This window comes from Sturnira hondurensis, unplaced genomic scaffold (assembly GCF_014824575.4).
Source record: "Sturnira hondurensis isolate 20B ecotype Veracruz unplaced genomic scaffold, ASM1482457v3 Scaffold0020787, whole genome shotgun sequence".
Lineage (NCBI taxonomy): Eukaryota > Metazoa > Chordata > Mammalia > Chiroptera > Phyllostomidae > Sturnira > Sturnira hondurensis.
Genome location: NW_028093418.1, coordinates 5,037,923 through 5,064,737, shown reverse-complemented (window position 1 = coordinate 5,064,737; position 26,815 = coordinate 5,037,923). Strand labels below are relative to the sequence as shown.

The following is a 26,815-nucleotide window of genomic DNA, read 5'->3' as shown; positions in this document are numbered from 1 at the left end:
ACATACTCAGAGACGGAGCAGCTACAAAACTAGGTCCGGTTTATTGCCGAGAATGAGAGAGCGGGAGCCGCCTTAGGAGTTAAGGCCACAAGCCCGGTCCCCGGGTTCTGCCGGAACTGGGGACGGAGAAGGCTAGGCCCCCCGCCTCAGGACTGTGCAAAAAGTGCTTTACGGCCGCTAGGGCCAGTGCCAGGACTCCGAGCTCCCCCTCTGCCGGCGAGGGGCGGGACTTCCGGGAGTGACACCGCCCGCGGATCCCTGAGCTGCCGGGGGTGGGTGCCGGCCAACCACTCCGCTGACGCCGGGGCTCGGCCTCTGGGCGGAGCCTGCGCAGGGGGCGGGACCGGGTGTCAGCGCGCTTCTTCAGGTTTGTACTCCGTCTCTCCAGAGGACACCTGCGAGATGCGCCGAGACGACCGCCACAGCTTCCGCGTGAACTGGCTGCTGCGCACCTAGTGCGAGGAAGAGCGGAGTGGGGTCAGCCAGGACCACCGCTCTGCGCCCCATTCGAGGCCCAGTCGAAGCCTACCTTGCCCTTAGCCTCACCTTGGAGGGCTGCCCCGCGCCCACCACGATAAGCTTGCCATCCTCCAGACCCACAAGCACGTGGCTGCGCTCCTTCGTCACAGCCAGGCTGCGGACGGGCACCTTCATGGGCAGGGGAGGCGCAGCCGGGAGCAGCCTGGAGGGGGAAGGAGGGGATACACGAACTTGAAACTACAAGTTCCAGCTGCCCCCATTTGAAGGATGGCTCAATTGAAACCCTGATACAGGAAGTGATCTCCCACAGGTGTGTGGCTAAGACAGGCCAAGGGCAAGATCTCCACAGTGGGGGATGAGGAGTCAGGTGGCAGGACTTGCAGGAAACTGCTCACAGGTGTGCAAAGAGGGCGGTGGCCCAAGGCCGGGGGCACCTCCTAGTATTCTCTGCCAGTGACCACCACCCTGAGGGACCATGAACCCATGAACAGTGGGGCTCACTTGTTCAGGTGGAGGATATGCAGGGCACACTGGGCTGTGCCCAGCAGAACAAAGTCCTCTGTCACTGCCAGGGCTGTGGGCTGCTCTACTAGGGGCCGTGAAGCCCGCAGCCTCCCATTCACAGAGTACAGATGCAAGGAGTAGGTGACCTGGAAGAAGCAGGAGGTGTCAGCAATGACAGAATCCCAACCACCCCTGTCTTGACTGGGTGCCCCTTTCCCATACCTGAGCCCCCAGACGTTCCCGTGCTGAGCTCTGAACCACGATCTGGCCCTCAGATCCCACTGCCAGGTGGGACACGGGTCCAGGCAACGTGGCCCCCGGGGGCCGTAGTGCAGCCACAAACTGGCCGCGGCGTACAGTGTGGATGATCACAGTTCCATCCTGTAGGAAGGCAGCTTAGGGCACTGGGAAGGGCACTTGAGGTCCCAGGGACAGTGCCCAGCAAACTTGGCCTCCCCTAGCTCAGGTATACACACACCTCGGATCCAGACACGGCCATGTCCAGTTCAGTGCTGATGGCCACACAGCTCACGGCAGCCTCATGCCCGTACAGGACCTGCATAGGCTTGGATGCCAGTCCCACTGAGAAACCATTCTGCAGAAAGCCAAGGCTGGGTCAGGACTGGGGGCATCCCATCATCCTAGCCCTTGAACGAGCAGGCTAAGGCTCAGGAGAGTGAGGGCACTGTGCAAAGCCAGAGAGCTGGAGGGCTGTGGAGCACCAGACTTACTCACAGAAGGGGAAGAGAGAAAGGTGGCACTGGAAGCCTAGTGAGGGACAGATGGGCTGCAAATCTGGACTATGGGGGCCCCACGGAGCTGACCACCCTGCACACCTCCTGCAGGAGTCGCCACACCATGCACGTGGTATCCCGGGAGCCTGAGATGAGGTAGATGCCATAGGTGTCCAGTGCAAGGCAGGTCACTATGTCTGCGTGGGGAGGGGAAGGTCCAGGTAGAACAGAGTAGTCGCACCTTCCCTGGCCAGCCTCAGAACCCACCCCCAACCTGCCCCACTCCCATCTTCCAGCTGCTCGTACCAAGGTGGTGGCTGATCTGGTTCAACAGCTTGCCCTGGGGTAGTGCGGTCACTCGAAGGCTGCCATCCCAATGGCCACCGCTGAACAGCAGCTTTCCATCAGGGGCCACTGCCAGGGCTTGCCCACTCACGCCACTGTCTTGTACCCATGGGCCACTCAGCAATCGCTGCATCCTGACCCAATGAAGGGGATGACAGGTGAGGCCCCCGGAGGCCTTGGCTAGACCTAGCAGCTGGTCAGCCTTCCAATTGGGTGGAGGGGCGCCCAATCTTGCCTGTAGCCCTCTGTCTTACTTGTTGGAATCTTTGATGAAGCTGAAGTAGTTGCTTATGTTACGGTCATAGGGCAACCAGCTGTGGGTGCCCAGCAGCCCATTGGCACTCACAGTCACCTGCAAGCAAGGGGGGCAGAGACAGGTTTGGGGTAGAGCCAGAGAAGGAGCTGGGTGGGGTCCTGCCCAATACACTTACCAGAAGGTCGGGGGTCATGAAGGAGTGGAGCTGCCGGTGGGGAACCAAGGCCAGCACCAGGGGCACACCATCACTGATGGCCTGTGGGAAGTGTGCAGGGCTGGCTGTGTGTGAGAGGCCAGCCAGGGCCCCCACTGCACTGCCTGCTCTGTGGGGCACCACTCCTTTTGCCCTCAGGCCCTGGGGGTCACAAGGGCTGAAGTCCCTCTGAGAAATACGCATGAGACCAGTGGGTCTTCAAGAGGGCATCTCAGAAACTGACTGACAGCCCTGGCCGGTAGCTCAGCTGGTTACAGCACCATCCCAATGTGCCAAAGTTTTGGGTTTGACCCCCAGTCAGGGCACACACCAGAACTGAATTCATAAGTAAGTGGAACAACAAACTGATGATTCTCTCTTTCTCTCAAATCAATAAATAAAAAAATGCAGTGAGTGAGCAGCTGGGATGGACAAGGGAGATCCTCCCTGAGCCTCACTCTCGGTCTTGACCTCGGTCTGCCTACCCCATTACTCCATGTGCCCCCAGCATGCTGGCAGTAGAGGGGAACCCGGGGGCCTTCTGAGACGTACACAGGAAGGGGAGGGAGTGTCCAAGCCAAACGCCCTCCCCTGTCGTCTCACTCTGACTTTCAGAGATGGCGGACTTAGCACCTTGTCCCCACCCTAGTGAAGGAGATAGCCCGCCACACTCCCAGAGTCCTCTCATGTTCACTTTTTCCCAAAATGTCTTACTATCAGTGACCTTGACATGGGTTTTCCATCTGCCCCCAAAAGATGGTAAGGACAATGGGGTGAAACTCATTCCACAGGAAGCTGAGGCCCCGTCTCCTCTCACCTCTGCAAAGAAGGCCTTGAGCTGGTCCAGGTGCTGGAAGATGCTAGGTGAGTTAGTGTCCAGACGCGCCAGGCGCTGGGCTGCGTCCTCAGCTGAGAGCCGAGCTGGATGTGGCTCCTGTGGGCAAGTGGTCAGTTAGCACCATGGCGTGGACATCCCTGACCACCATTCTCAAAGTTGGCCTTACCTTTAGCAGCTGACAGGGAGTCTGCCCAAAGTTGCTGATAATGCCCTCCAGAGCCTTCCGTTCCCGCTCATCTGCCACATGGTCCAGGTCCACAGCCCCTGGGTAGGCAGGTAGAGCAGTCAGGACCTCTGTGCACTCTGCACTGCCCCTCCTCCTCTGTGCCCAGCCCCGACCGCTGCCTGGAGCACTGCCCACCCTCATAGGTGCAGTAATAGAAGACATTGAGGGCCTCCTCCGCAGCCATCCCCCGCTGCTTGTAGCCAAAGATGAGGTCAATCCACTCGTGCAGGTGGGCAGACACGTGCTCTGACTCCTGGGGGTGGGGAGGGGTGGTCAGTCCAGGGGTGGTCAGCCCAGGAGCAGACAGCTGACCCCTAACCCTGGCTGTCAACCCGTCTGTACGTGCTCATGTCCGCACCAGAGCCTGCCGGTGCTGCTGGATGAAGTCCTCAGGAGAGCTGGCCCACGGGGGCAGCACCACATCGCCCACCTTCTCGTTGGTCAGCTGGAGGCAGCCCAGGTCAAAGCCTGGAACAGAGGACCAGCTGTTTCCACCTGCTCCTTGGCCGCCCCGGCCCCTGTCTCCATTCCATGCCCGCTCTTACCATTCTGGTTCTCCAGGAAGTCGGGAAAGTAGAAGAACTCGGGGATGAGCTCCTTCACATCGGCCAGGCTGTCCAGGCGGGCCTGCCAGGCTGCGGCCACCGAGTGGAACTGCCGGTCAGAGCAGTCAAAGCTGCGGGGAGGGATATGGGCCAAAGTGAGGTGGGGAGAATGGGGACCAGGACGGGGCAGGCATGGCAGGGAAAAGAACGGCAGAGGCAGAGGGCCCGGGGGGGCCAAAGGACCCGCCTACTCCCCTCATTGCTGGCCTCCCCCGACCAGCTGTCATCTGCCCGCCACCCCTCGGGCCGCACCGGCCACTCTGCAGCTGGACGTGCAAGGAGGTGAAGGGCTCCATGCGGATGAGGTAGTGCATCACGCCCGCTGCATTGGAGTAGTGGGTGCCATAGTGGAACCTGTCGATGGTGCCTGCGGGGTCCTCAAAGCTCTCATACCTGGAGTCACAGTTAGGGGCAGTCAGCAGGAGTCCTCCCCTGGCCCAACCCAACCGCCGAGCCCAGCCTTGCCCGCATGCTCACTTCTCCCTCACGAGCTGGGCATGCTTGGGGTTCACCACACCGATGGGCTTGGACAGGTCCCGGAAGACAGCTGGGTTGCTGAGGTCCAGGGTTGGGGACACGTAGTCCTGTAGGACCCAGGGGAACTGGCCGCCCCACCCGGGCAGGAGCGGCATGAGGATCCTGATGGCCCACTTGGCCACTCTGCCCGCACTCACCCTCAGGAAAATGGGCAGAGCCTACAGGTGGGGACCCACTCCTATTAGGGACCACAGGAGGGCAGGACAGACTGTCTGGAGCAGAGTTCCCTCCAGAGAAAACAGAGGCCGGGAGGGGACAAGAGTGGGGCTGGGTGTGTGTGTGTGGCACGGGGTGGCAGGAAACAGAAGCCACGTCTTAGGCAGCACCAACAGAGCTCGGGGCTGGGGCCCCGATCAGTGCCTGCACTGGGCTGGACCAGGGCTGGCGGACTGGAGGGGTGGGGTGGGCACGGAGCGGGCCCTCACCACAGGGTACTGGGACAGGTCGTTGTAGGTCCGCCCGGCAATGGTGTTGAGCTGCATCAGGTACTCGAAGTTGGATATCTCCCGCTGTACCCATTTCTGGGGGGCAGAGGCAGGCAGCAGGTGAGCCGGCAGGGCTGGCCAGCACTCCTCACAAACTCAGGGCCTGACCTCACCCGCCCCTCCCACTCCAGGGCCCTCACCTGGGTGAGGCCTGAGGCTCGAAGCATCTCCTGGGGGGAGCGGCTGCTTAGGTAGCCTTGGGCAGGAGGTCGCAGGCGCAGGAGCCACTTGTATACCTGGTTCCGTATCTGGGTGTGGGGTGGGATGGGGTGAGGTTGAGGCCTGGGGGCCTGGCAAGGAGATGAGGCCGCAGTCCCACCTGCCTTGCACGGGAAGTTGAGGAAGTAGTTGGCCTGATCAATGAAGAACAGCTCCAGGGCTGAACGGCGCAGGTTGAAACGCCGTAAGTGGACCTCGCGGAGCTGGGCCAGCGGGCGCCGGAAGTCATGGCCAATGCCTGCGGGGATGGACAGCAGGTGCGGGAATCATTCAACCGGGCCCCGCCAGACCACAGCCACCCTCTGCCATCCCTCCAACCTGCTTCATCAGAACGCACCCTCCTCAGTTTCCACGCGCTCAGCGCTGCCATCGTAGAAGTATATGTGCTGAGTGGTGACTTCCAGCAACCCGGGGACCACAGCCACTATTGTGACCAGTTGGCATTCAGCCGACAGCACCAACTTCTCATGCTGCTCATCCAGTTCCGCTGCCTGCATCCTGGGGGTCGGCATCAGCTTCAGGTTCTAGACTCTGGGACCCCCTTCCCTATACACCCAAGGAGCACATTCTCTGAGCGCCATCAGGTCAGAGGGGAGGAAGGAGCTGCTCGGTCCGGGCCGGCCCCAGGTCCTGCCCCGGGGTTTCTTGGCAGGACATGAGCTCATGTTCCCAGCTTTCCCTCACTCAGCCTGCCTCCCCCATGGGCCCTGCGGGGGGCCTAGGATGAAAGAGCAACTATCAATTCTGTTAGCTCTCTCCAGTCCCCTACCTGATTTGGACAGTCCCTTCAGGTTGTTTAGCCCTACAGCAGAAGAGGGAATGGACTCAGGGGTCAATCCCCCAGCAGGCACGCAGAGCAGACCCCTGGCTCACTGCCCCGGTCGGCTCTCTCCCAGCCCCACTCACAGCGTCTCCAGCGAAGCCAGCTCATCCTTGCCCAGCTGGTCTTCCTGCAGCTCCTCGGGGAGGGTGCTGACTTTGGCCTCTTTGGTTACTGCTAGAGGCAGCGAGGCCTCCTCGGTGGCTGTTAGGGGGGCCTCACCTGCAACGGGGCCAAGGGTGCTCAGCCAGAACTTGGCAGAACAGCACATGAGGTTGGGCGGACCCACCTCAGCACACCCTCTCACCTAGGTTGTCGCGCAGGGCACTGGCTTCCAGGTGGGAGTTGAAGTGATGGTTGGGCACCAGCTTCAGACGCATGCGAGAGTATGTCTCCGCGTTGGACATCTTCCACCGGGGTGTGGGGGGGTCCCTGTAGATTCGTCCCCGGTGATTCCTCCCAGGTCTCACCCCAAAGGCAGTGTGGTTCTCCAGGTACCCCTCTCCCTCCCAAGCCCCGCCTCCGCCCCAAGCTCTACCGACCTCAGGGCCCAGGCTCCGCAAGGGCTGGAGAGCTGACGCCACAGCGCCCCCCAGTGCAGCAGGACCGTGGAGTGCTGGGCTGCCTGCTGCTTCAGCACCGAGGCATAGCGGAGCCCCTCTAGGCGCGCCCTCCGCTGCACGGGTTCCAGCACCAGCTTCTGGGGGTGGTGGGGGAGTAGAGCAATGGGTGAGTCCCCAGGGGTTGCTTCCTGTTCCTGTCCCGGACCATCAGGGGCCCCCACCCCAGGAGCACACCTGGAAGCCCCGACGACTCTGTGCCCGCTCCTGCTGGCGCCGCTGCCCACTGCTCATGAGTGTGTCGTAGCAGGAGTTCCAGAAGCCCGACATGAGATCGTGGCTCTTAGCGTAGGTGTCCATCTCAAACTGGGACATGGTGGGCTGCACCTGGAGGGTGGGGCAGGGAAAGATTGCCAGCGCTCGATGAGAGCTCCCAGCCCACGCTTCTCTCCTCATGCCCCCGCCTCCAGGCACCTGCTTGTCGATGAAATGACGCCATTCAGGTGTGGCACAAAACTCCTGGAAGTCCTCAAAGAAGGTGGGGCTGCCATTGGTGGGTGGCAGGGAAGGCAGCCCCCACTGCAGCCCCAGTGGTTCGTAGGCACGGTCTAGCAGCGTGCGCACCAGCGGCACCAGCCAGGAGCAGCGCTCCGCAGACGCAGCAGCCCTGCCTGGGGGCTCCTGGTCCTTGGCGGCCACCTCACAGCGCGAGGCGTGAAGCGCCCGCGCCAGCACGGCCTCCAGTTTGGAGAGCACATAGCAGGCCTCCTCCCGGCGCATGGGCACCGCAGTCTGCAGCAGGGAGTGCAGCCTCACATGGGCCTGGGCGTGCAGCTGGGGGCGAAAGGAAAGTGCAGGTGGCACCCAGCCTCTCCCTGCGCACCCTGCACCTGCCCCTCCCCCATGACCACCCTGTGCTCACCTGGGGGTCCTCCAACAGGATGTAGCCAAGCACGAGGTGCAGCCCAATCTGCGCCATCTCTCGGAGATCCGTGGCGCCGCTGGCCAGGTGCGGCCAGGCTCCGAGGCGATCAAGCAGGCTGCACACACCTTCGAAGAGCTGCCACACAACGTGTTCCCAGCAGCCATCACCAGGTGAGGCCAGAAGCCCAGTGGGAGGGAGCAAGGTAAGGTGTGGGCAGGGGGCCAGGTTGGGTTCATACATATAGGCCAGTCCCTGCCCACAGTCACCTGTGCCAGCTTCCCCGGGACTGCACACACGCACTCATCCCCCCAGACCTGCGGGCGCAGGGGGCACATGACTCACACCCCTCTGAGCTGGCGCACCTTCTCACTCCACAGCTCCTGGTTGCCATGGCCCTCAGCGCACAGGAAGTCCTGCAGCAGGCGCAGCAGCCAAAGCACCTGCTGCGTGAGGCTGGCCAGGACCCCAGGAGGGGCCTCTTTGATGTCGGTCAAGGCTGACTCCAGCATCATCTCCAGGAGGCTGGGGATGGGCGAGGGACTCAGGTGTCTCCCTGACCACCTGCCTTACCCTCAGACTTCCGCCCGCCCCCACCCTCCCGAGATGTCTCCGCACCTACGCTTGATGCAGTCCGGTGGGCGCACTAGTGTGGCCGAGGCCCCCAGCTGGGTGAGCACTGAGAAGACCTGGCCACGTTCCCGCCAAGCGGCCTCGTCGCTGCCTTCCACGCCCCGCCATGTCACCAAGAACAGCACGTTGGTGAGCAGGTTGCACAGCTCCTCCTCGGGGGTCTGCTACAGGCACAGACGGGGGGGTGTGAGGGGTGGGCTTGAGGTGCAGGGGGTCAGGCTGGCCCCACAGGATCCCTGTTCAACACCCTTGCCCACGACTAGTAAGGACAACTGGAGACAGAGCATTCTGCCCACAGGCGGCCTGGCTCTGAGGCCTGGGAGAGCCGTGGTGCAGCCTCAGCCGCTGCCTGATCCCAGGGGGAATCCTAGGGTTTCAGTGACTCCTAAAGTCTGGCGGTTCAAAAACTGCACCTCAGTCCTCACAGGCATCAAGACCTGTCCGGGAATCCTCTGGAAGAATGTCATCGAATAAGCAGAGGCCTATCCCCAAACCCACAAGCACCAGGTAGGACCCCCACACAGAGCTGTCCGCAGGCCCGGGAAAGTCTCTGCCCTATTCTGGGACCCCACTGCAGCTGCAGCTGTGATGTGAGACAGGACCTCACCTGGAGAAAGGCTACAGGCCTGCCTCGGGTCCCGGAGGTGTCCTCCCTTAGTGCCATGCAGGTGCGGAGGGTGGGCCCATCTCACCTGAGGGTTGCTGGTATTGGAGATGTCGTCCCCACTGATGGTGGGCTCGGGGAGGCTGCCGTCTTCTAGCACGTTGGACAGACTGGAGCTGTGGCGGCCCCGGGCAGCGGGGAAGGGCCGGGGCCCATCCAGCGGGGAAGGTGTGCCAGGCTGGCTGGCCGGAGTAAGAGTCCCGCCGCCGCTGCTGCTGCTGCCACCGCCACCGCCGCCGCCGCCTGTCATACTGCCTGAGCCCACGCTGGACCGTTCCAGGCCCAGGTCAAAGGGTGCGCAGAATGGGGACAGAGCTTGGTAGAAGGCATCAGGGTCAGGGCAGGGGGCCTCGGAGGGCAGGAAGACGTCCGAAGGATCAGGTGACTCAGAGGATGGCTTGGGTACGGCTGGCTCTGGGGAGGCGGGCGGCTCTGGGGGAAAAGGCGGGGGACTGCTGGCCGTGGCAGCCTCCAGCATGTACAGCCGGGTCAGGACATCCTGCCAGCCAGCCTGCTGGGCCAGCAGCTGCACGATGTCGGGCTGTCTGTGGATCAGGTGGAAGAGCTGCCGGCCAGGGTACAGCAAGTGAGGGGCGCGTCCAAGAGATCTGCTCCCGATCCCCGTCCTGGGGCTTTGTGGGGGACGCTTCCAGAGACCCCTCACCCCTGGCAGACAAAGTGAGTCCTCAGGGTAGCACCCCCCACCCCCGCCAGAGCTTTCGCTTCCCACACCCACCTGGCGACAGATGTACAGACGGACGCTGAGGTCAGCCTGGAGGGACAGCTGCACCATAGCCATCAGATCTGAGAGGTTCAGACAATCTGGGAGGATGGCCAGAGGGGGCCTGAGCGACTGACCCAGCAGGGGCTGCAGTCCCCTGTGGGCTCAGCCCCAGCCCCTGTACCAACACCTTCCCTATTCCACCTGCCCTATTCCTGGATCCACGTCACCCCTCTACATGGCCTGCCTTTCCCCCACCACCAGGTTGTACCTGTCCCCAGGAACACCTTGTAGAGGCCCTGGCAGAGCTGAAGGGAGACTGCCGCCTCCGGCAGGCAGGCGACAAGGCCCTGGAGACCACACTCTCGCAGCCAGAGCCGCTGGCGGCTTCGCTCAGGTAAGCGCTCGTTCTGCTGCAGCCTGCGCAGGATCTGTGTACGGATGGTGGGTGTGTCATCACTGGGAAGAGGGGCAGTCACCATGCCGGTGTGCAGTTCCAAGAGAGGCTTGCAAAGGCAGCTTCCTCTGCTAGCCCAAGGCCTGCTGCACCTCCCTGGACCTCATGCGGGGGCCACAGCCAATGGGATGCCAGGGTTGGGTGGGCTGGTGTACCTGGCAGACTCGGTCAGACGGCAGGGGCAGTGACTGTGGCTGCACTAGCAGCGCCAGCAGCACCTCCAGGCTCCCCGGCCGCAGCAGGAAATCAGCCAGGGACTCCTGTGTGGACGAGCCCTGCAGCAGCGCCAGCAGCAGGTCCAGGACGCCCACCACCTCAGGGAGACAAGGGCTCACACTAGGCTGGGCCTCCCAACGCGGTCCACGCTCCACCCCTCCACCAAGCCTCCCTGTCACCAAGCTCCAGCCTACCTGGCCATCATCACCTGAAGCTGCCAGAAAGTTCAGCACGACCTGCATGTCATCAGCTGAAGAGCTTCGTACCAGGAACTCTCGTGCCAGGCCCAGGAGTGAAGTCTGCACCGTGCGCAGGTCATCGGCCGCTAGAGGGCGCTCCCGCTGCGGGCTGGACGAGTCGCAGCAGGCACGCACACCCACCCAGGGCCAGGGGAACACAGAGCCACAGAGGGGACAGAACATGGAGAGTGGGCAGGTGAGCTGGCAGACCTAACTGCCCCGTCCCCAAGGCCAGAGGCTGCCTGGTCAGCCCCTCAGCCATCTGCCCGCTGACCAGCCTCACCTGTAGTGGGTGCGTAGGGCATCGAGGATGAACTGAACCCCATATTTCTTGCGCAGCTTCTGTCTGTGCTCACGGACTATGCTGGACATGTACTGGATGTGGCCTGAGTGGGCATCAGCAGAGGGCTCAGGCCACCAGGGCGAGCTGGGCCCTTTCCAATCCTACCAGGTGCCTCCAGGGAGGGTCATGTTCCCCTCAGACACCTCAGAGCAAGTATGTCCCCTCGGATCACCCAGAGCAGGGCTGTAACTTCTTAGAACCTCTACCACCACCCTTCCTGGCACTGTCCCTTCACCCAAGTCCCCACACCTACCAAGGCGCACAGCGAAGTCGCTGAGGGCCCAGAGGTGAAAGTTGAACAGCAAGTGCTGGTACAGCAGGTACAGGAGGGGTCCACTGCCCTCAGCTGCCACCTGCTCCATCAGCAGCTGGGCAGACATGAGCACATTCATGTCCATGGCCCAGCTGGGCACCTGGAGTGGAAGGAGCTGGGGTGAGATGTCAGGCCCACCCACTGCCGAGCCTCCACGCCGCCCAGCACAGGCAGACACGACACAAGCTCCTGCCTGTGCAGAACCCCTCAGTGGCTTCGTCCTGTTTCTGAGGGGCAAGCTCTCCAGCCTGCCGTGCAGAGCCCTGTCCCAGCCTGGGCTCATCCCAACCCTGCCTGGCCTTTCGAAGCTCCACTCCAGTGCCGTCTCTCCCAGGGAGCTCTCCCTGACTAACAGCATCTTGGTCCCCCGACCAGTCCCCCGGTCAGACAGGGCAGCCCCCCCGCCCCTGTCCCAGCAGGCTCACCTTACGCAGCAGGGCCCCGATGATGGCAGGCCCCCGGCACTGCACCAGGCTCTCCTGGTTCACAGCATGGCCCTGCAGCAAGTTCCGCAGCATCAGCAGGAAGGCAGCCACTGCATTCCTCTCCATCCGCTCCTCTGCTGGCCACCAGGGAGAGGATAGATGTGTGTCAGGGGCCTGCCAGTGGCCACAGAGACCTCAGGTATGCCAGCACACCCTCCCACCACACTAGGGACACTGACCTGAGGACTTGCCCAGTGGGAGCAGCAGGCCCTGGGTATTGTGGCCAGAGGTCAGTTCAGGCCCCACAAGGTCATGTGTTTCGGCTGGACCTGCCTCGGCCGCTTGGGGCTGTGCAGCCACTCGCTCTAGCAGGGGCAGCAGGGTGCCCATGCCTCCCACACAGCTCACCACATCCTAGGGGCGGGGGCCAGCTATGAGACGACAGCTCTGCCATTTCCTGACCCGTGCCACCTAGCATGCCCTCCGGTCTGGGAACTTGGGTCCAGGGAATTTTGCTCCCTTGAACCCAGGTCTCCTAAGACTTCCCAGGCCCTGATGGGTAGCTCAGTTGGTTAGAGTGTCATCCTGATACCTAAGGTTGCAAGTGAGATCTCCAGCCAGGGCACGTACAAGAAGCAACCAGTCGGTAAGTGGAACAACAAATTGATGTTTCTCTCCCTCCCACCTCCCTTTCTCTAATGTCTATAAAATAAATAAATAAATAAATAAATAAAAAGACCTCCCAGGTCACAGTGTCCCTCCCGAGCCCGCCCTTTACACATGTGCCCATGCTCACACTTCCCACACATACCACCCACATGCATACACACACCTTCACATCCCAGGTCTCCACCGTGTGGCCCGTCAGGCGGCCATCCAGCCCATGGCCAGGGGACAGGTCCAGGCAGATGTTGTTCTTACAGGCCTGGAGGCACAGGGTGAGCAGGCGGCAAGGGTCAGCTGGAGGAAGGGGCAGCGGACAGTTCGGGAGCCGGGTAGAGATAACAGGGTTGAGCCCACTGTCCCCCCCCCCCCAGTACCTGAGGTGAGTAATGGAGGAGCAGCTTGGTGCCAAGTTCATGCAGTTCACTCTCGGGCTTGAAGGGGGCTGTCTCATTGGGCCCTGCGGGTTGGAAGGGGCCTTCAGACCTGGCTGAGCCTCCAGCAGAACCCCATCCAGAGCCCTGGTTAGAGGACCCCCAGAGACGCCTTCTTCCGCTGGACCCCTAGTTTCTGGCCTGGGCATTTTACAAGTCCCAGCCACCTGACTCTGGGACATTAAAGGAGGGGGTGGGGGGGTGGGAGGGGGCTGCGTACCCAGGCTACACAGGGCCTTCAGGGCCTCCGCCTGCAAGGCTTCATGGAAGATGGCCACGGCCCCCAGCTCGCCCTCCAGGGAGGTGGGGCTGCCCCATTGAGTATCCTGTGTGCCTGCAAGGGTGGAGCTGATGCTGCCCTCCTGCAGGGGGGCTGTAAGCCCAGACCCCCAGCTGAGCTCTGTGGTGGCTGGGACCGACTGGGAGCGGGTAAGGGAGGGGTGAGTGTGTGCCAGGGCTGTGGGGACTGGCGGTGCAGGCGGCCCCGTGGTGGTAGTCGTTGTGCGGTGCCCAGCGGAACCGATGCAGCAGGAGGAGAAAGGCTGCGGGGTTGGGGGAGCAGTCAGGTCACAGTGAAGCCTGGGGTTCCTCAGTGACCCCCACAGCTGCACAGCCCCCAGAGGTGAAGTCTGAGGCCTGGGGAGGAGGAAACACTGGGGCTCCAGACCCCACCCTGCCCAAGTCCGCCCAGCTCCCCAGCGCTCCCCCACTCCCCGCCTGGTGCACCTCACTGAGGGAGGGACAGCGGAGGGATTCGGTCTTGACCAGGATGCCATCTTTGTAGACGTGCGCCAGGTTCTGGCTGAAAATCCGGCGCCCAGGCGCATGGACGATGGTCAGGCAGTGCTAGAATGGAAGCCACAGCCTCAAGCTGTGGGTTCAGGCTCCAGGCCCCCGCCGTCCTCCTGGGCCCTGTGAGGATGGAGGCTCACCCAGGCAGAGTCGGCAAAGGTCACCTCAGGCAAGGTCATGGTAAAATACTCCTTCCGCGTGCACACGGCCACCACCAAGGTCCCAGCCGCCGTGAAGAAGGCCTCAAACCCGGAGCCACTGCTGGTGAAGAAGCTGGGGGCAGGACAAGCCTGTTACGCCTGCTGGTTCTCCTGTTCCCCCAGCCACTCTGCTCTCTGGCACTCACCCACCTGTACAGCTGCTTCCGCTGGAGTGGCCGGGTGGGGGCGGGGGCGGGGGCTGCAGCCGTGGGATGCAGACAGAGCCAGGCGTGGAAGGTGAAGCCAGTTCCTGGCCATCGCTGCACCGGGGGCACCATAATGCCTGCCATGCTGGGCGTGAGGTCAAAGTAGTGTAGGGCTCGAGGGGGGCCCTGGTGCCGGGCCATGCCTGATAATGCTCGAATGATGGCACCTGCATGTCGGGCCTTCCCCGCCTCGGCGCCGCCTGGCCCCGAGTCCAGCCCCGGTGGGGGGCGAAGCAGGCGACGCAACTCCAAGGGCCTTAGTGACACTCGGCCCAATGCTTGCAGCAGCACCAGCAGCTGCTCCTGGCAGCGGGCCCCCAGGGCTTCCCCCATGCGGAGCGTCTCCAGCAGGCAGCCCACCAGACCAGCCTGCACACACGTGGCGCGGCTGGCGGGGCAGCTGTCACAGAGCCACCAGAGGCGCTGTGCTAGGAAGAGTCTCAGCTCAGCTGTGGGCAGTGCCGGTAGCCACCGCATCAGCACCAGCACCGGCTGCTCGTTGCGGATGGGTGGGCACGTGCTGTGGTCACCCTCCACAGCCTGTGGGTGGAGAGAGTGTGACAGTCCCCGGGCAGCTAGCATGGAGCAAGCCACCCGCCAACAACAGGGCCTCTTCTCTCAGCTTACTGGCCTAAAACGTTGGTGAGCAGTGTTTGATCCCTGATTCTGCTCACAGGGTATCTCTGAGACTCAGAGTCGGAGGCATGTGGACAACCGACCAGCGGTACTAACGACAGCCCTTCAGCCCCACTAACCCCCGAACCCTGGCTTTTGGTCTGGGTTGGCCTTAAACCCCAACTTTCTGTCCCCAGGATAATCCTGGAACTTGCTAACACGCAGCAGCTTCCAGACCCCCACAGCCCAGCATCCTCACCCCAGTGACACTGACACATGTGGTCAGCCACAGGTCACAGTGTGCACTGGCCATAGTCGGCAGTCCCCAAGGTGCAGAGATGGCCCCCCGTGCTGGCCCTGACTCAGCCCTGGCTGCCCCCGGCTGCCCCCCTAGCTGCCCTGAGGCCAGCCCCTGCCCTCACCATGTTGAGCAGCTCTTGCAGCAGCCGGTGGGTGGGGGGTCCGTGGCTCTGCAGGACCTCATGCAGGTGTGGGTAGCCAATGCGCTCCTTAAACACCTCCTGTGCAGGGGTCGTGTGGGCAGGAAGGGAACATCATGGGGGCCCAGGGCAAACATGACCCACAGAAACCCAGGGGGCACAGTAGCTTTCAGGGCTCCCTTGCCTGGTCTGTGCTCGCAGGGGTGGGAGGGCTGTGGAGGGATGCAGGGGTGTGGGGCCACCTCAGAAGGCTGCAGGTGGCAGTCAGCCAACAGGTGCCAGTGCTGACCCAGGACATCCAGCTCCAGGGCTGACTGATGACCTTGCCCACCCAGTGGCCTGAGCTGACCCTCCCCAGCTCACCTGCTCTAATGGCCACCAGCCAGGCTGGTTCTGGGGCCACGTGTTCAATTTAACCCCTGCCCTAGCCCCCTACTGCAGGCGGATGGCGGCGTCCTTACCTTGGCTGAGGGAGAGCCGCTCATGATGCAGGTCAGTACTCTGACTACGTGGACGGCGATGGCATCCGTATCCTGGTCCAGCACCTTGGGGTGGAGAGGGGCAGTCAGAGGGGGCAGAGGCCCGGGCATCGCAGCCAGCAGCACCCTGCAGTAAAAGGAGCGCAGGGCCGGGCGCAGGTGTCCCAAGGTGGGTGGCTGAGCAGGTGGGGGCCCTGGGAGCATGGTGCCCCTGCCTGGGCACCGGGCCCTCCACTCCTTGCCTGAGCTGCGGCCCCTCATCCTGACCCTCGGGCCCTCCATCTGAGCAGCTTGGCAAGACCCTCTGACAAACGGGCCAGGAAGGAACCAGGGCTTCGAAGGGCTTCGTTGGGACAGATCAACAGTGGGCCCTCTTGCCAAGCCTGTCTGATGGGCTCTGGGACTCTGTGCACTCCCACCCCAACCCAAGCTACACACACACACACACGTGCAGGCCAGCTGGCAAGTGCCCCATCACCCGGGATGATTGACAGGGGATCGGGGAATTTAGGGATAATCAATCACAGAATGTTAGAACTGGAAGAACCTTCGAGACCTCTGAGTCCTACCCTGCCCCTTGCCCACCAGATCCAGAGGGGGACACTGAGGCTCACCCTGGCTGAACCCCACAGCCAGAGGCAGACAGCTCGCTGGCCTTGCCCTGCCCTGAGGGGGTGAGGGGTCCGGAGGGCTGGGAGAGTTCTTGTCAGCTGGTGCTTGGCTGTGCTTTGGCTCCCCAGCTCTGCCCTGCTCCCCAAGTGACCTCAGTCCACCTTCTTACCCTCTCCAGGCCTCAGTTTCCTCATCTATAAAAACCAGGGGCCTCGGCTACCTCATAGATGAATGGACATGCAGGCTCCCAGACAACAGCCAAGTGCAACAGACACAGGGGGCTGCCTCCTGAGAACAAAGGCAGCGCGGGGGTCTGGGGGTTGCAGCCCAAGCATTGGTTGAGCCGCCAGAGAGGATGCCTCCTGCGGAGCCTGACACCCTGAGGCTTCCTAGCCCCATGAAAGGTGAAGCACGGAGCACCTCGGGAGGGGGTGAGAGGGCAGGGTCGCCCAGGGACCTGTGTGGGGCGGGTTCGAGGGTCCATGGAAAGAAGTGGCCCACACAAGGGGCCCTCCTTCGGGGGGGATGGCTGCAGCCAAATCCCTGCATATCTCTCTGGGCTGTTTCCCTTCTATGAAACGGGTGCAGGCGGCTGAGTTTCGAAGGTTCCCTCCAGCTTGGCACAGCCACAACCCAGCTCCCAACATCAACAGTGGGCAGGACACAGATAACTCCCGCCAGGTTCCCTCAGGCAGCATGGGACACCCAGCCCCATCTCCAGGCCACACCGGGCCTTGCACCTGTCTGCACACCCCCTGCATAGTGGGGGGAGGGCCTGAAGAGAGAGCCCAGGGGGTGCAGGCCCAGGGAGGTCAGTTTCTGAGCCAGTGGCCCCAAGGTGGTACCTTCTGGACATCGGGCTCGGTCAGTAACCGGGTAGCCAGGTCACTGTCCCCCTCAGGGGGCGCCCGGGCCTGTAGGTATAGCTGTGGGGAAGGGGGAGGGCACAGGGTGGAGGCAGAGGAGAGAGGAGGAAGATGAGGGAGGGATAGGGTTAGAGCAGGGCCTGGGACAGCTGCCTGGGTTTGCCCCAGAGGCGAAGGATGTACCCTGAGCCCCAGGCTGAGTGCCCCTCCAGGCCCTGGAGAAAGGGAGGAAGCTGAGCTGCCCGTGCCCTGCTCAGAGGGACAGAGCCAGGCGGTTAGGTGGGCAGTGAGTGGGAGGCACTGCATGCAAACCGCTAGCCCGTCCTGCTGCCCCTGGACCTGGACCTGGGGCCGGGGAAAGGGGAGACAAGGGGCCGGGGCAGCTCTTGTTCTTTCACAGCGGCCCCTCCCTGTGGGGTTCAGAGCCGTCCTCAGCCCCAGGCCCCCCCACCACATGGCACACCATCCCACCAGCCAGGCTCCCCCAGTTCGGTGCAGCTCGGCACCCCCCCCCGTGGCCCCCCCAGCCTGAGCCCTGCCCACCTTGCTGTTCTGGATGAGGCGGATGAGATGTTCAAAGCAATTGTTGCTGAGGAAGGTGGCCTGGAGCACTGGCCTGTCTTCGCAAGCCAGCATCATGGGGATGGCGTCTGAGGAGGGGCTGAGGGTCAGCCCTGCCCAGTCCCCTCCCAGCAGCACCTGCAGTCAGCCTTAAACCTTCCTCCCTGTACTGCCCAGTCCAGCCTTCCCATCGTCACTTGGGCCTTCACCTCCCAGGGCCACCTCCCCAAGAATCCGGGAGTCCACACCCACCAAGCATGCTGACTCGGAGGGTGACAAGGGCCTCTTCGGGGCCTGGGTTCGGCCCAGCAGGCCAGTCCGAATTAAGGACGCGGAAGTAGCCCTCGAGCAGCGTGCGGAGCTCCGGAGCTCGGTGGGGCGTGCGGCTGGCGTGCAGGACGTGTACTGCACCCACCAGCGCCTTCAGGGCCAGCGACACTCCGCCGGAGTCTGGGGCCAGTCCACGGCCGCAGCCCTGCACCACATCCAACAGGCCCTGCACGGAGCCGACGCTCACGGCCACCTGCCCGTTCTCCTGCAGGTGTGGACAGAGATGGCCAGTGGGCCAGGGGTGCACCCAGCAGAGACCCTGGGATGGCTGTCCTCCAGCCCCCAGGCTCCTCCCAGCCTACCGTCCCTCCGGCAAGGATGGCGCCGAAGAGGTGGATGAGACGCAGCAGCAGCACGGGAGGCAAGCGATCTGCATCTTGCAGGCTCTCTGGGTAGGGTGGGATGGGTGGGACAGGACGATGTCACCAAGCCTGCAGGGCTGTGGGCCCACCAAGGGGCTCCAGGAGAGGTGGGAGTCTTGGGGTGGGGGCAGGGCGGGGCAGGAAGGCTTGATCTGAGGGAGACCTAGAGTCATGGCCCTGTACTAGGAGGCCTGAGGGGGGCTTAGCCCTTCTTTGGGGAGTTTAAAAGGAACATGGCCTTGCCCCGGGAGCGTGGCTAGCTCCCTAGATCCCCAAGCCCACAAGTGGAGACCCAGGGGTGAACACACCCCTCCCCAACTCTGCCTCCCCACGGAAACCCAGGTTTTAGTTTCTCGTATGCAAATCTCCTGATGCCCTGTGATGGTTGGCGCCTCCCCCAGTGACCTGCTCTGGGGACCCTCCTTGTGTCTAGCATACATTTGCCCACCACCCCCACCCGTGCCCCTTCCGGGGAATTCTAGGGGCTTTCACAGAGTCATATGTGGGATGGAGAGGATGCCAGGCCACAGACTGAAACCCAGAGAGCAGAAAGGACTGGTCCTAGGTCACATGGGTAGTGGGGGGGAGGGGCAAGAGCAGGACTGGCCTAATTCAGGGGGATGGGCTGGGAGGCCTAACGTGGAACAGGGCTTTCGAGGTAAGGCCTGGGAGCACAGCTGGCCTGTGAAGGAAGAGGACACAGCGGCCAAGGCCTGGTGGTGGGTCACCTCACGCATTCTAGGGATGAGAGGACAGGACCATGGCCTGGGTGCAGGGAGCAAGTAGGGCTGGAAAGGAAGGCTGGGGGGAGGGGCAGGGTTTGATCCAGAGGGTGTCAGGCCACTACCATTTACAGCAGCGGGAACAAACTCCAGTCTGTACTGAGAACGGAGCTCAGCTAGTGCGAGAATGCGGGCCCGGGAGCTTCCCAGGAGGCTTTCGCTCCTAGAGTTGTTGCCTGTGTTCCAGACCCAGGCCGGCAGCTCCACGAGACACCCAGAAACAAATACTTTCTATCCCAATAGGCCACCGCCTTCTCCAGCCCAGCTGCCCCTCTCAAGGCAGCATCCAGCCCTGAGCGCCATCTAAGGTCCTGGCCAGTCCCCTTCCACTGACAGAAGAGAGGGGACCCAGGAGAAGAGGGTGCCCAGGGAGAAGGGGGGGCAGAGACATCCTGGGGGCCAGCTCCTCTAGGAATGAGGGCGTAGAAAGGGGAAGTGACATTAGTGAGGAGGGGTGGGGGCTACAGGGATTGCACTGGGAGTTGTAAGACGGTCCGGATCTGAGTGGGGTGCTGGTGGTTGGGGGAGACCCAGGAGATTGGAGGGAAGGGAGAAGGGGGAAAGGAAACTGATATCCCCACCTGATGCCAGACCTTCGATACAGCCCAGATATTACTCATTGTAATACCCGTGCTCTCCTCTGCCCCCGAACCCTCCCAAACTGGCAGACTCCTCCCAGGCCTGGGCGCAGTCACCACTAAGCCCACTAAGTCGGTCTTCTGTAAGGGGTGGGAAACTGCAGGAAGGGGGTTCTGGCTCGGGGGCGTGGCCAAGTGGGGAAGGGGCGGGGCCTGACCTTGGAAGAAGCCTCTGAATTCAGCGGGCAAAGCAGCCGGAGGGAACTTGTATTTGCTCTTCTCCTTGGCACTGATGACTTCCCTGGGGGTGGCGATGGGTGGCCAGGGGCAGGGTGAAGCCAGGCACCTCACCCTTCCTCAGTCACCTTCCCTGCACCAGCCTGCACACAGCCCCCTCCCACCTCCACACCTTTGCCTGAGCAGCCACCCCCAGCCACCATCCTCTCCCCAGCCCCCTCAGGGTCCTCTGTGGAGAGAAGGCTGCTCTCACCCGCTGTGCTGGCGCCGCCAGGTCTGGTAGGGGTCGAAGAGGCCCTCGCTGAGGAGGAGGGCGTGCAGGGCCACCTCCTCCAGCTTGGGGCCCTGGCCCTCCTGCAGTGGTGGGGATCCTTTCAGCTGTCGAAGGGGGGCATGGGGAGAAGTGGAAGGGGGTTAGCTGGGCACTGACTACCACCTGCCGCCCCTCCAGGTACAGCCCACCTCACCTTGGCCACCAACCGGGTCAACAAGGCCAGCACGCGGGGCACCAGCACCCGGCCCCAGCCTGCCTCCACATTGTCCAAGTTCCTGGGGAGCGAAGGATGGGAGAGGTCACAGGAACATGCCAGTGCCGCCTCTGGCCCACAGTTCCACGCTCCCCCCGCCTTGGAGAGGACAACAGGGACCCACCGGCAGAGGACGATGAAGAGCTTGAGCAGCAGCAGGGTTTGCTCCAGGTCCCCCTCGTCCAGCTGCTCCGCCAGCACCTGCAGCGGGTCCAGAGGCAGCAGCGGCACCTCTGCACCTGCCTCCTCTGGCCTGTGGGGAAAGAGGTCACTGGGGTGCTGAGGCCCCCTCCGCCTTCCCTCCCTCCATGCAGCTAGCACCAGCCTCACCTGCGTGGCTCCAGAGATGAGAGCGAGATGCTCTTCTCGAAGGCACCTACGAAGGCCTTCAGCCACTGCTGCAGGTAACCCAGGTCCTTCTGCAGGTTTGGGGGAACAGGGGTGGGGACAGAAGGGAAGAGTGGATGGAGGTGGACACAGGGTAGACAGGGAATAGAGGCAGAGCAGTGGGGGTGGAGAAAGGAGTGACAGGTACAGGTGGGGGCCAAGGGGGGACAGGAAGTCGGAAGGTCAGTATCAGAAGATTGCTGTACATATTGACCACTCTCCCAGGCCCCCCACCTGCTTTCCAGTCTCTTGCTCCCACCTCCCTAATCTTTGGGGCCCCAGACAGGCCTGACATAGGCAGGGGAGGGGCTTAAGTGCATACACCCTGGTGCCAGGGCTGAAGGTCTTCTGCCCACCAGCCAACCCTGACCCAAAGCCTTGGGCTGGGCTCTTGTCTGCTTCCTTCTCCCAGCTCAGCAGGCACCACATCAGGACATGTTCCTAGACTGTAGACTCCAGGGTACATACACACTGTCAGCCAGGCAGACCCATGCATAGGTACATCCCCAGCATGCATGGGAAGGATTCCTACCACACCCCAGGAAGCTCCGCCCACCCTGGCTGGTTACCTGGACCCCAGGCCCCAGAACTGGTTCCATGGGCAAAAGGGGCAGAAGCTGAGCCCGAGTCTGGGTGCCGCCAGGGAAAATTGGGTGTGAACGGGAAACGTCCCCTCCCGTCCCCTCCTGTCCCCTCCCGCCCCAGCCGGGGCAGGAAGCGCAGAGTCACGGTGGGGGAGGAGGGCCGCTTCCTCCCGGCAGACCGCAGGGATGAGGGGGGCGGGCCCGGGGCACCTAGGGGCCCAGCAAGAGAAGCTGTGAGGGGCCTCACCCAGCACCAGGGGTAGCGCCCAGAGTGCAAGGGGCAGGGTTACACTGCTCTGCAGAGGGGCTGGAGGACCCGAGGCTAGTTTTATTACAGGCAGGAGATGGGGCCTGGAGTGAAGGCAGGCCTTTCTGGGCCCAGGTTCTCACCCCTGCTGCGACAGTGCCGGGCATCAAATGCACCCAGAGCTTCCTGACCTGGGCTGGGGGCAGGCCGCTGTGGGTGCCTGGGGCTGTCTGCCAGGGGGACAGGGACCACTGAACTACCCAATGCCGTGGTGTCTCTAGACCTGCTTGCTCTACCCCAAGCCTAACATCAGCCCTGTCTTGTCAGGTGTCTTACCTCAGGGCTCAAATCCTTCATCCCTGCCCCTCAACCACCTCACTGGGGGAGGTTACAGGGGGGCAGTACACAGAAACTGCTTAAATAGCACCTGGCGTGGAGCGCATCTCCAGTACTCCTCAGTTACCACACCGTCCGATCGGCCAGCCTCCCACCCTACCATGAGCTCCAGGGCAAGTCCACTGCCCCCCTGCCCGCAACTGAAGCCTGCACGGGTGGGGCCCTCCGGTTGCCAGCTTGGGTGCCCATGCTCACCAAGTGCCCCACCCCAGAGGTCTGCATATGCTTTGCTCTCCAGGTTTCCTCTAAACACTCCCCCCCAAAAGCAGCGCCTTTCCCAGACCCTCCCCGGTGCTTCAGAGGCTGGGGTCGCCCAACTGAATGTGGTTGAGGGTACAGGTTCTGGAGCCCAGCCAGACCTGGCTCTCACACTCGCTAGCTTGTGACCTAACACTAATTTTCTCTTTGCACTGCAGGTGCCTCTTTTTTTTTATTTTTAAGATTTATTTATTTATTTATTTATTTATTTATTTTTAGGGAGGAGGGGAAGGAGAGAAGGAGAGAAGCATCAATGTATGGTTGCCTCTGGTGAGTACCCTGCTGGGAACTGGCCTGCAACCCAGGCATGTGCCCTGCCTGGGAATCGAACCGCGATTGTGTGGTTCGCAGGCCCATGCTCAATCCACTGAGCTACACCAGCCAGGGCTTTTTTATTTATTTTTATTTTAAGATTTTATTTATGCAGGTGCCTCTTTAAAACCCATTGGTTTGCTTAACTGGTCAAGACCCTCCCACTACACCCACCAGGCCAATGGGAGCTCAAACCCAGGGGCTCTGCCTCCCCAAGCCTCTGGCATTCCAGGGCAACACTCAGCACCTCCCCACCCATCTCCATGAGTGACAGATGAGGGGCCAATCCCCCCAGTGCGCTGTCCCAGGCACATGGAATGGGAGTCTCACTGTGGGCCCCAGCAGAGAGCTGGGAGTGGGGCAGGGAGAGGAGATCAGAGCTGCCCAAGTGGAAGTGCACACCTCCACTCCCAGAAGAGGCAGGGAGATCCGGGACAGGGTGGGGTCTGATCAGGATGACCTGTTTCAGTTCCCCGGGGGCCTCCCACTCCACAGCATGGGGGCGGGGTGGGGGGGTGGATGGCAATGAGACGTTGAAGGTGGCTTCTGACTGCACCAGGAGTAGAAGTCAGACTTGGAGGACTTCAGACTATGGGATGAAGCAGGAAAACAGGCTTTGCCAGGGCAAGGACACCTGAGGACAGTGGTCAAGTGCCCAGGTGGCTGGGCCAGTTTCTTCCCCGTACTTGGGGAGGGGGTCTTGGGATGGGGAGACCTTCTGGTCTGCAAAATCCCCATGTCCTATCACTGTGGAAACCGGTAATTTCCTTCGAGGGTCTCCAGAGTAAGAGACCTTGTTACCATGGGGACCCCACAACTCCACATCAGCTCCCCAGTTGCCATAACAACCTCAGGGATTGAACTCCCCCCACCCTGAGCTCTGCTTCTCTCTGTAACCCTTCAGCCCCACCCCCTTCAGTTGCCTGGGTAATGAGGGCAGGGAGGAGGAGACCCTGGCAGCCCCAGTGGGGTATGGAGGGGCCGAGCTACCCCACCTTTCTTTTTTTTCTTTTTCTTTTTCCCATTATAAGAAGGTGAACTGGGGCACAGGGAGGCATATGACCCAGCTAAGGTCCCCGAGGGAGCAGAGGGCCTGACTGGGTTTCCATGAGGTCATCAGTCAGGGGTGAGGAACCAGGGAGGGGTGGGCAGAGCAAGGTCAAGTCCAGCTCTGACCCAGCCTCCCTGGAACCCTGAGTCCTCAATGGCAAAACTGGACAGCTCAGCCTGGACTCCCCACCTGGAGCCCAAATGTCTGTGCTGTCCCGACCTTTGCCATCTGGAGTGCTCCTCAGCTCCTGTGCCCCAAGGGCTCCTTTTCACTGGGGGCGTTTGGAGGGACACTGCTGCTCCAGCAGAAAGGGGGGCGCTCATTTGCATGCTATTTTGCATAATCTTTACATGCTGCCCTATACCAGCATGTGGGGTGTCATCCCCACCCCCCTTACCCTCTCACCCCGTTCCCATGCTCTCCCTGGAGGGGCCCTGGTGGGTTGAGTCCTCGGGATATGTCCCCACCTGTCCCCAGGCTTCCCCCTCACTGCACTGTCACATTCTTGCTCCCACTGTTCCTGTCCCCTCCTGCATGGCTCCCTTGATTGGTCGCTGCAGTGGCTCTCTCCTCTGTCCAGCTGTCCAGCTGAACCAAGGGAGCCCCTACTAAATGTGAGGTGCTGGGGAGCTGCGGAGTAGCAGCAACACAATAAGGGTCCAAAGGGGAGCACTCTGGGCCGAGGCCAGCTTGGGCTGGGGAGGGGGAGGGGAGGCTCCACGTGGAGAGAACAGCCTGTGTGGCCCCACCTGCGGCTTCCTGCCCACCGGTCTAGACCTTTCTGGGTAAAGGGGTCCAGGATAGAGGCTGGGCAGGGGCTCTGCTGGGCTCTGCCCCAAACTTGTCTAATGACCTTGGTATGACCCTGCCTTGGTTTCCCCATGAGGACCCCCAGGGACTCAGACTGAATGATGTGGCACTGTCCCTCCTTCAGGAGCCACCCACAGCCTCTTCCACCACTGGGGCCCACAGGGGTAGGGGGTGGGGGGCCTAAATCTGGGATCTGTGAGGGGAAAGGAAGGGCAGAAAGGGGGTTACTCCCTAGGGCGGGCCAAGACCCACAACTGGGGAAACAGGTTTGCCAGCTGATGTCAGCTCTCACTTCTGAAGGGAGGGGCACAGGCACTGGAGAAGCCTGCTGGCTGAGTGGCTGGCCAGCTCAGGGGTCTCTTAAAACCCTTCTATCAGTTCAACCCTTTACCTTGGCTCACCCCCTCCCCGCAAATACACACACACTCAGTCCCTAGCAGGGCCCCAAGCAGCACAGCCACCGCTCCCCTGGAGCCGCACGCAGGGTGGGGACAGTGTTCCGGGAGCAGGAGCAGCACTGAGTGGGCAGGAAGGCTGTGCCGAGCTTCCTCTCCCCGGCCCCCCTCCACCGGTGGCCCAGCCCCGCCTGGCTCCCAGTTCACACTCACATCCTGGATTTGTTTGCCAGGCCCCAGGCTCTCCCCTCCCCATCCAGGCATAGGGGGACTGACCATTTGGACTGACCATTATCTATTTCTAGATAATCTCTCTGACCAGAGATTATCTAGAAGGGGTAGCGGGACGAACCTTTCCCCAGCCGCATATCACCCAGCCTGCTGACCCATCATTAACATCCCTCAGACTCATCACCTGGTCACAGGTGAAGAAACCGAGGACCGAGGACCATGAATCTGCCCATGGCCACAGGGGCAATCAGAGGCATGAGGGCCAGGGGCAGGTTTCCTTCTGGGTCTTTCACTCCTTTACAAAGACCAACCCTTGGAGATGAAGACAGAGTTGGGGTGAGGGAACCCAATGGGGCCAGGGACGCAGGAGCCTTTGTCCCCTGGACCAGCCACACTGGCTACCAGTCTGCAGAGGCCACAGGCCACTCCTGAGTTCAGGGCTGTGCTGAACTTCCAGATCGGGAAGCTCAGGGATGTAAAGAGCTTCCCTGGGGTCACACCACAGAAGGACTCTACTCCACCCAGTACCTCCTGCCAGGGGCCTGGACCTCTGGCCATCTGAGTGGACTCAAGAAGCTGTGGCCCTTATGGCCTGGATTCCAGGTCCCTGGGGCCCCAGACATGGCCTGTAGTCCTGGGAGACAGTTGGGCAGCCTCTCCACAGAGGGCCATCTGAGCATGAATCCCCCCCGCCCCCCCCCCCCCGCCACCACCGTGACAAGATCGGGGGCACACAATAGTCCATTGTGCCCAGGGCACACCTGAGCCAGGAGCACGATGCCAAGCAGGTGCAGGGAGGGAGGCTGGTGCTGGGTGAACGGGAGGGGACACTACCCAGGGATTCCTCTTTGCGGTCGATGCAGGAGAAAAGTGGGGACCCATGTGCATGAGACACAGAGTTCCAGAGACACCAGGTTCTCAGCTCTGACAGACACCTGGGTCAGTCACTGTCTTCACCTTCTGAGGTCACCTGAGATAGCCTCTGAGACACGCGGGGAGCTTAGGAGGAAAGGGCGTCCTTCCACCCCCTTCCGACATTCCTCCTAGCTCGCCCGGCTACCACCACGCTCTGCATCTAAGGCAAATCTCTTCTTGGACTTGGACCCGGGGCCGCGTGGGGTCAGACAGGAGCTCATCACTACGGGTTCTCTGGGGAAGGGGTGGTGTCAGAATTGACTTGAGTCGACTCACAGTAGGGACGCCTCGGCTACATACCCCCAGCTCTTTCAGACTCAAGGGGCCTGACCACACCCACAGGAGGGGCAAGACCAAATGCAAACTAAGGCTCTGGGCTCCTCCCGACCTGGCGCCAATCTTTCATTTTGTTTCCGGGCCTCAGTTTCCCAATTTGTAAAAAGGGAAGTGCCGGGCAGTTATGGTCCAAGTCCTTCTCCCGCAAGACTGACGCTTCGCGGTCTCCATCTAAGAGGTTCTTATGAAGTACGCACCCTCGAGGATAGTTCCCCAGGTGTAAGTGCCAGTGGCACCCGAGGCCCCGAGGCGCACGCGTGTGTGCGGAGCCCGAGCACGCCCAGCGCGCGGGAATCCACGCGGCCCCGGCGGCGCGGGGTGCAGGTGCAGCAGGTGCGGGACGCGCGGAGCTGGGGGCACGGCGGGCGCTGGGCGGGGCAGCCTCACCTGAGTGTAGTACAGCAGCCACAACTCGTAGAGCCGCTCCGAAGCGGCCATGGCCCGGCCCGGCTCCGGCCCTGCTGCGCGCCACCT

The 26,815-nt window shown here is 62.2% G+C and overlaps 1 protein-coding gene across 7 annotated transcripts; it reads right to left on the bottom strand.

The window, feature by feature from the left end:
* Nucleotides 1-17: 17 nt before the first annotated feature.
* On the bottom strand, nucleotides 18-26,812 carry NBEAL2 (neurobeachin like 2). 7 transcript variants are annotated; one of them, XM_037030510.1, is made up of 55 exons: nucleotides 26,729-26,812; nucleotides 20,750-20,838; nucleotides 20,544-20,672; nucleotides 20,360-20,441; nucleotides 20,146-20,270; nucleotides 19,874-19,956; nucleotides 18,236-18,321; nucleotides 17,856-18,138; nucleotides 17,586-17,692; nucleotides 17,022-17,102; nucleotides 15,547-15,630; nucleotides 15,068-15,166; nucleotides 13,975-14,570; nucleotides 13,765-13,897; nucleotides 13,559-13,678; nucleotides 13,053-13,374; nucleotides 12,776-12,858; nucleotides 12,568-12,660; nucleotides 11,975-12,149; nucleotides 11,736-11,869; nucleotides 11,251-11,410; nucleotides 10,938-11,040; nucleotides 10,610-10,763; nucleotides 10,355-10,513; nucleotides 10,014-10,173; nucleotides 9,758-9,843; nucleotides 9,050-9,586; nucleotides 8,343-8,521; nucleotides 8,090-8,249; nucleotides 7,725-7,862; nucleotides 7,277-7,636; nucleotides 7,040-7,189; nucleotides 6,785-6,942; nucleotides 6,550-6,674; nucleotides 6,329-6,464; nucleotides 6,192-6,224; nucleotides 5,760-5,920; nucleotides 5,344-5,660; nucleotides 5,144-5,239; nucleotides 4,659-4,783; nucleotides 4,434-4,574; nucleotides 4,122-4,252; nucleotides 3,935-4,044; nucleotides 3,712-3,829; nucleotides 3,517-3,614; nucleotides 3,330-3,446; nucleotides 2,495-2,575; nucleotides 2,318-2,415; nucleotides 2,025-2,197; nucleotides 1,821-1,915; nucleotides 1,463-1,579; nucleotides 1,207-1,365; nucleotides 982-1,130; nucleotides 547-682; nucleotides 19-452 (listed from the first exon to the last, which is right to left on the bottom strand). In XM_037030510.1, the coding sequence occupies exons 1-55, from the start codon at nucleotides 26,777-26,779 to the stop codon at nucleotides 351-353; spliced, it is 8,277 nt and encodes a 2,758-aa protein (XP_036886405.1). In that variant the 5' UTR covers nucleotides 26,780-26,812; the 3' UTR covers nucleotides 19-350. The 7 variants fall into 7 exon arrangements, with proteins under 7 accessions (XP_036886411.1, XP_036886405.1, XP_036886406.1 ...); XM_037030511.1 differs by having other exon boundaries at nucleotides 8,343-8,518; XM_037030513.1 differs by lacking the exon at nucleotides 6,192-6,224.
* Nucleotides 26,813-26,815: the final 3 nt, after the last annotated feature.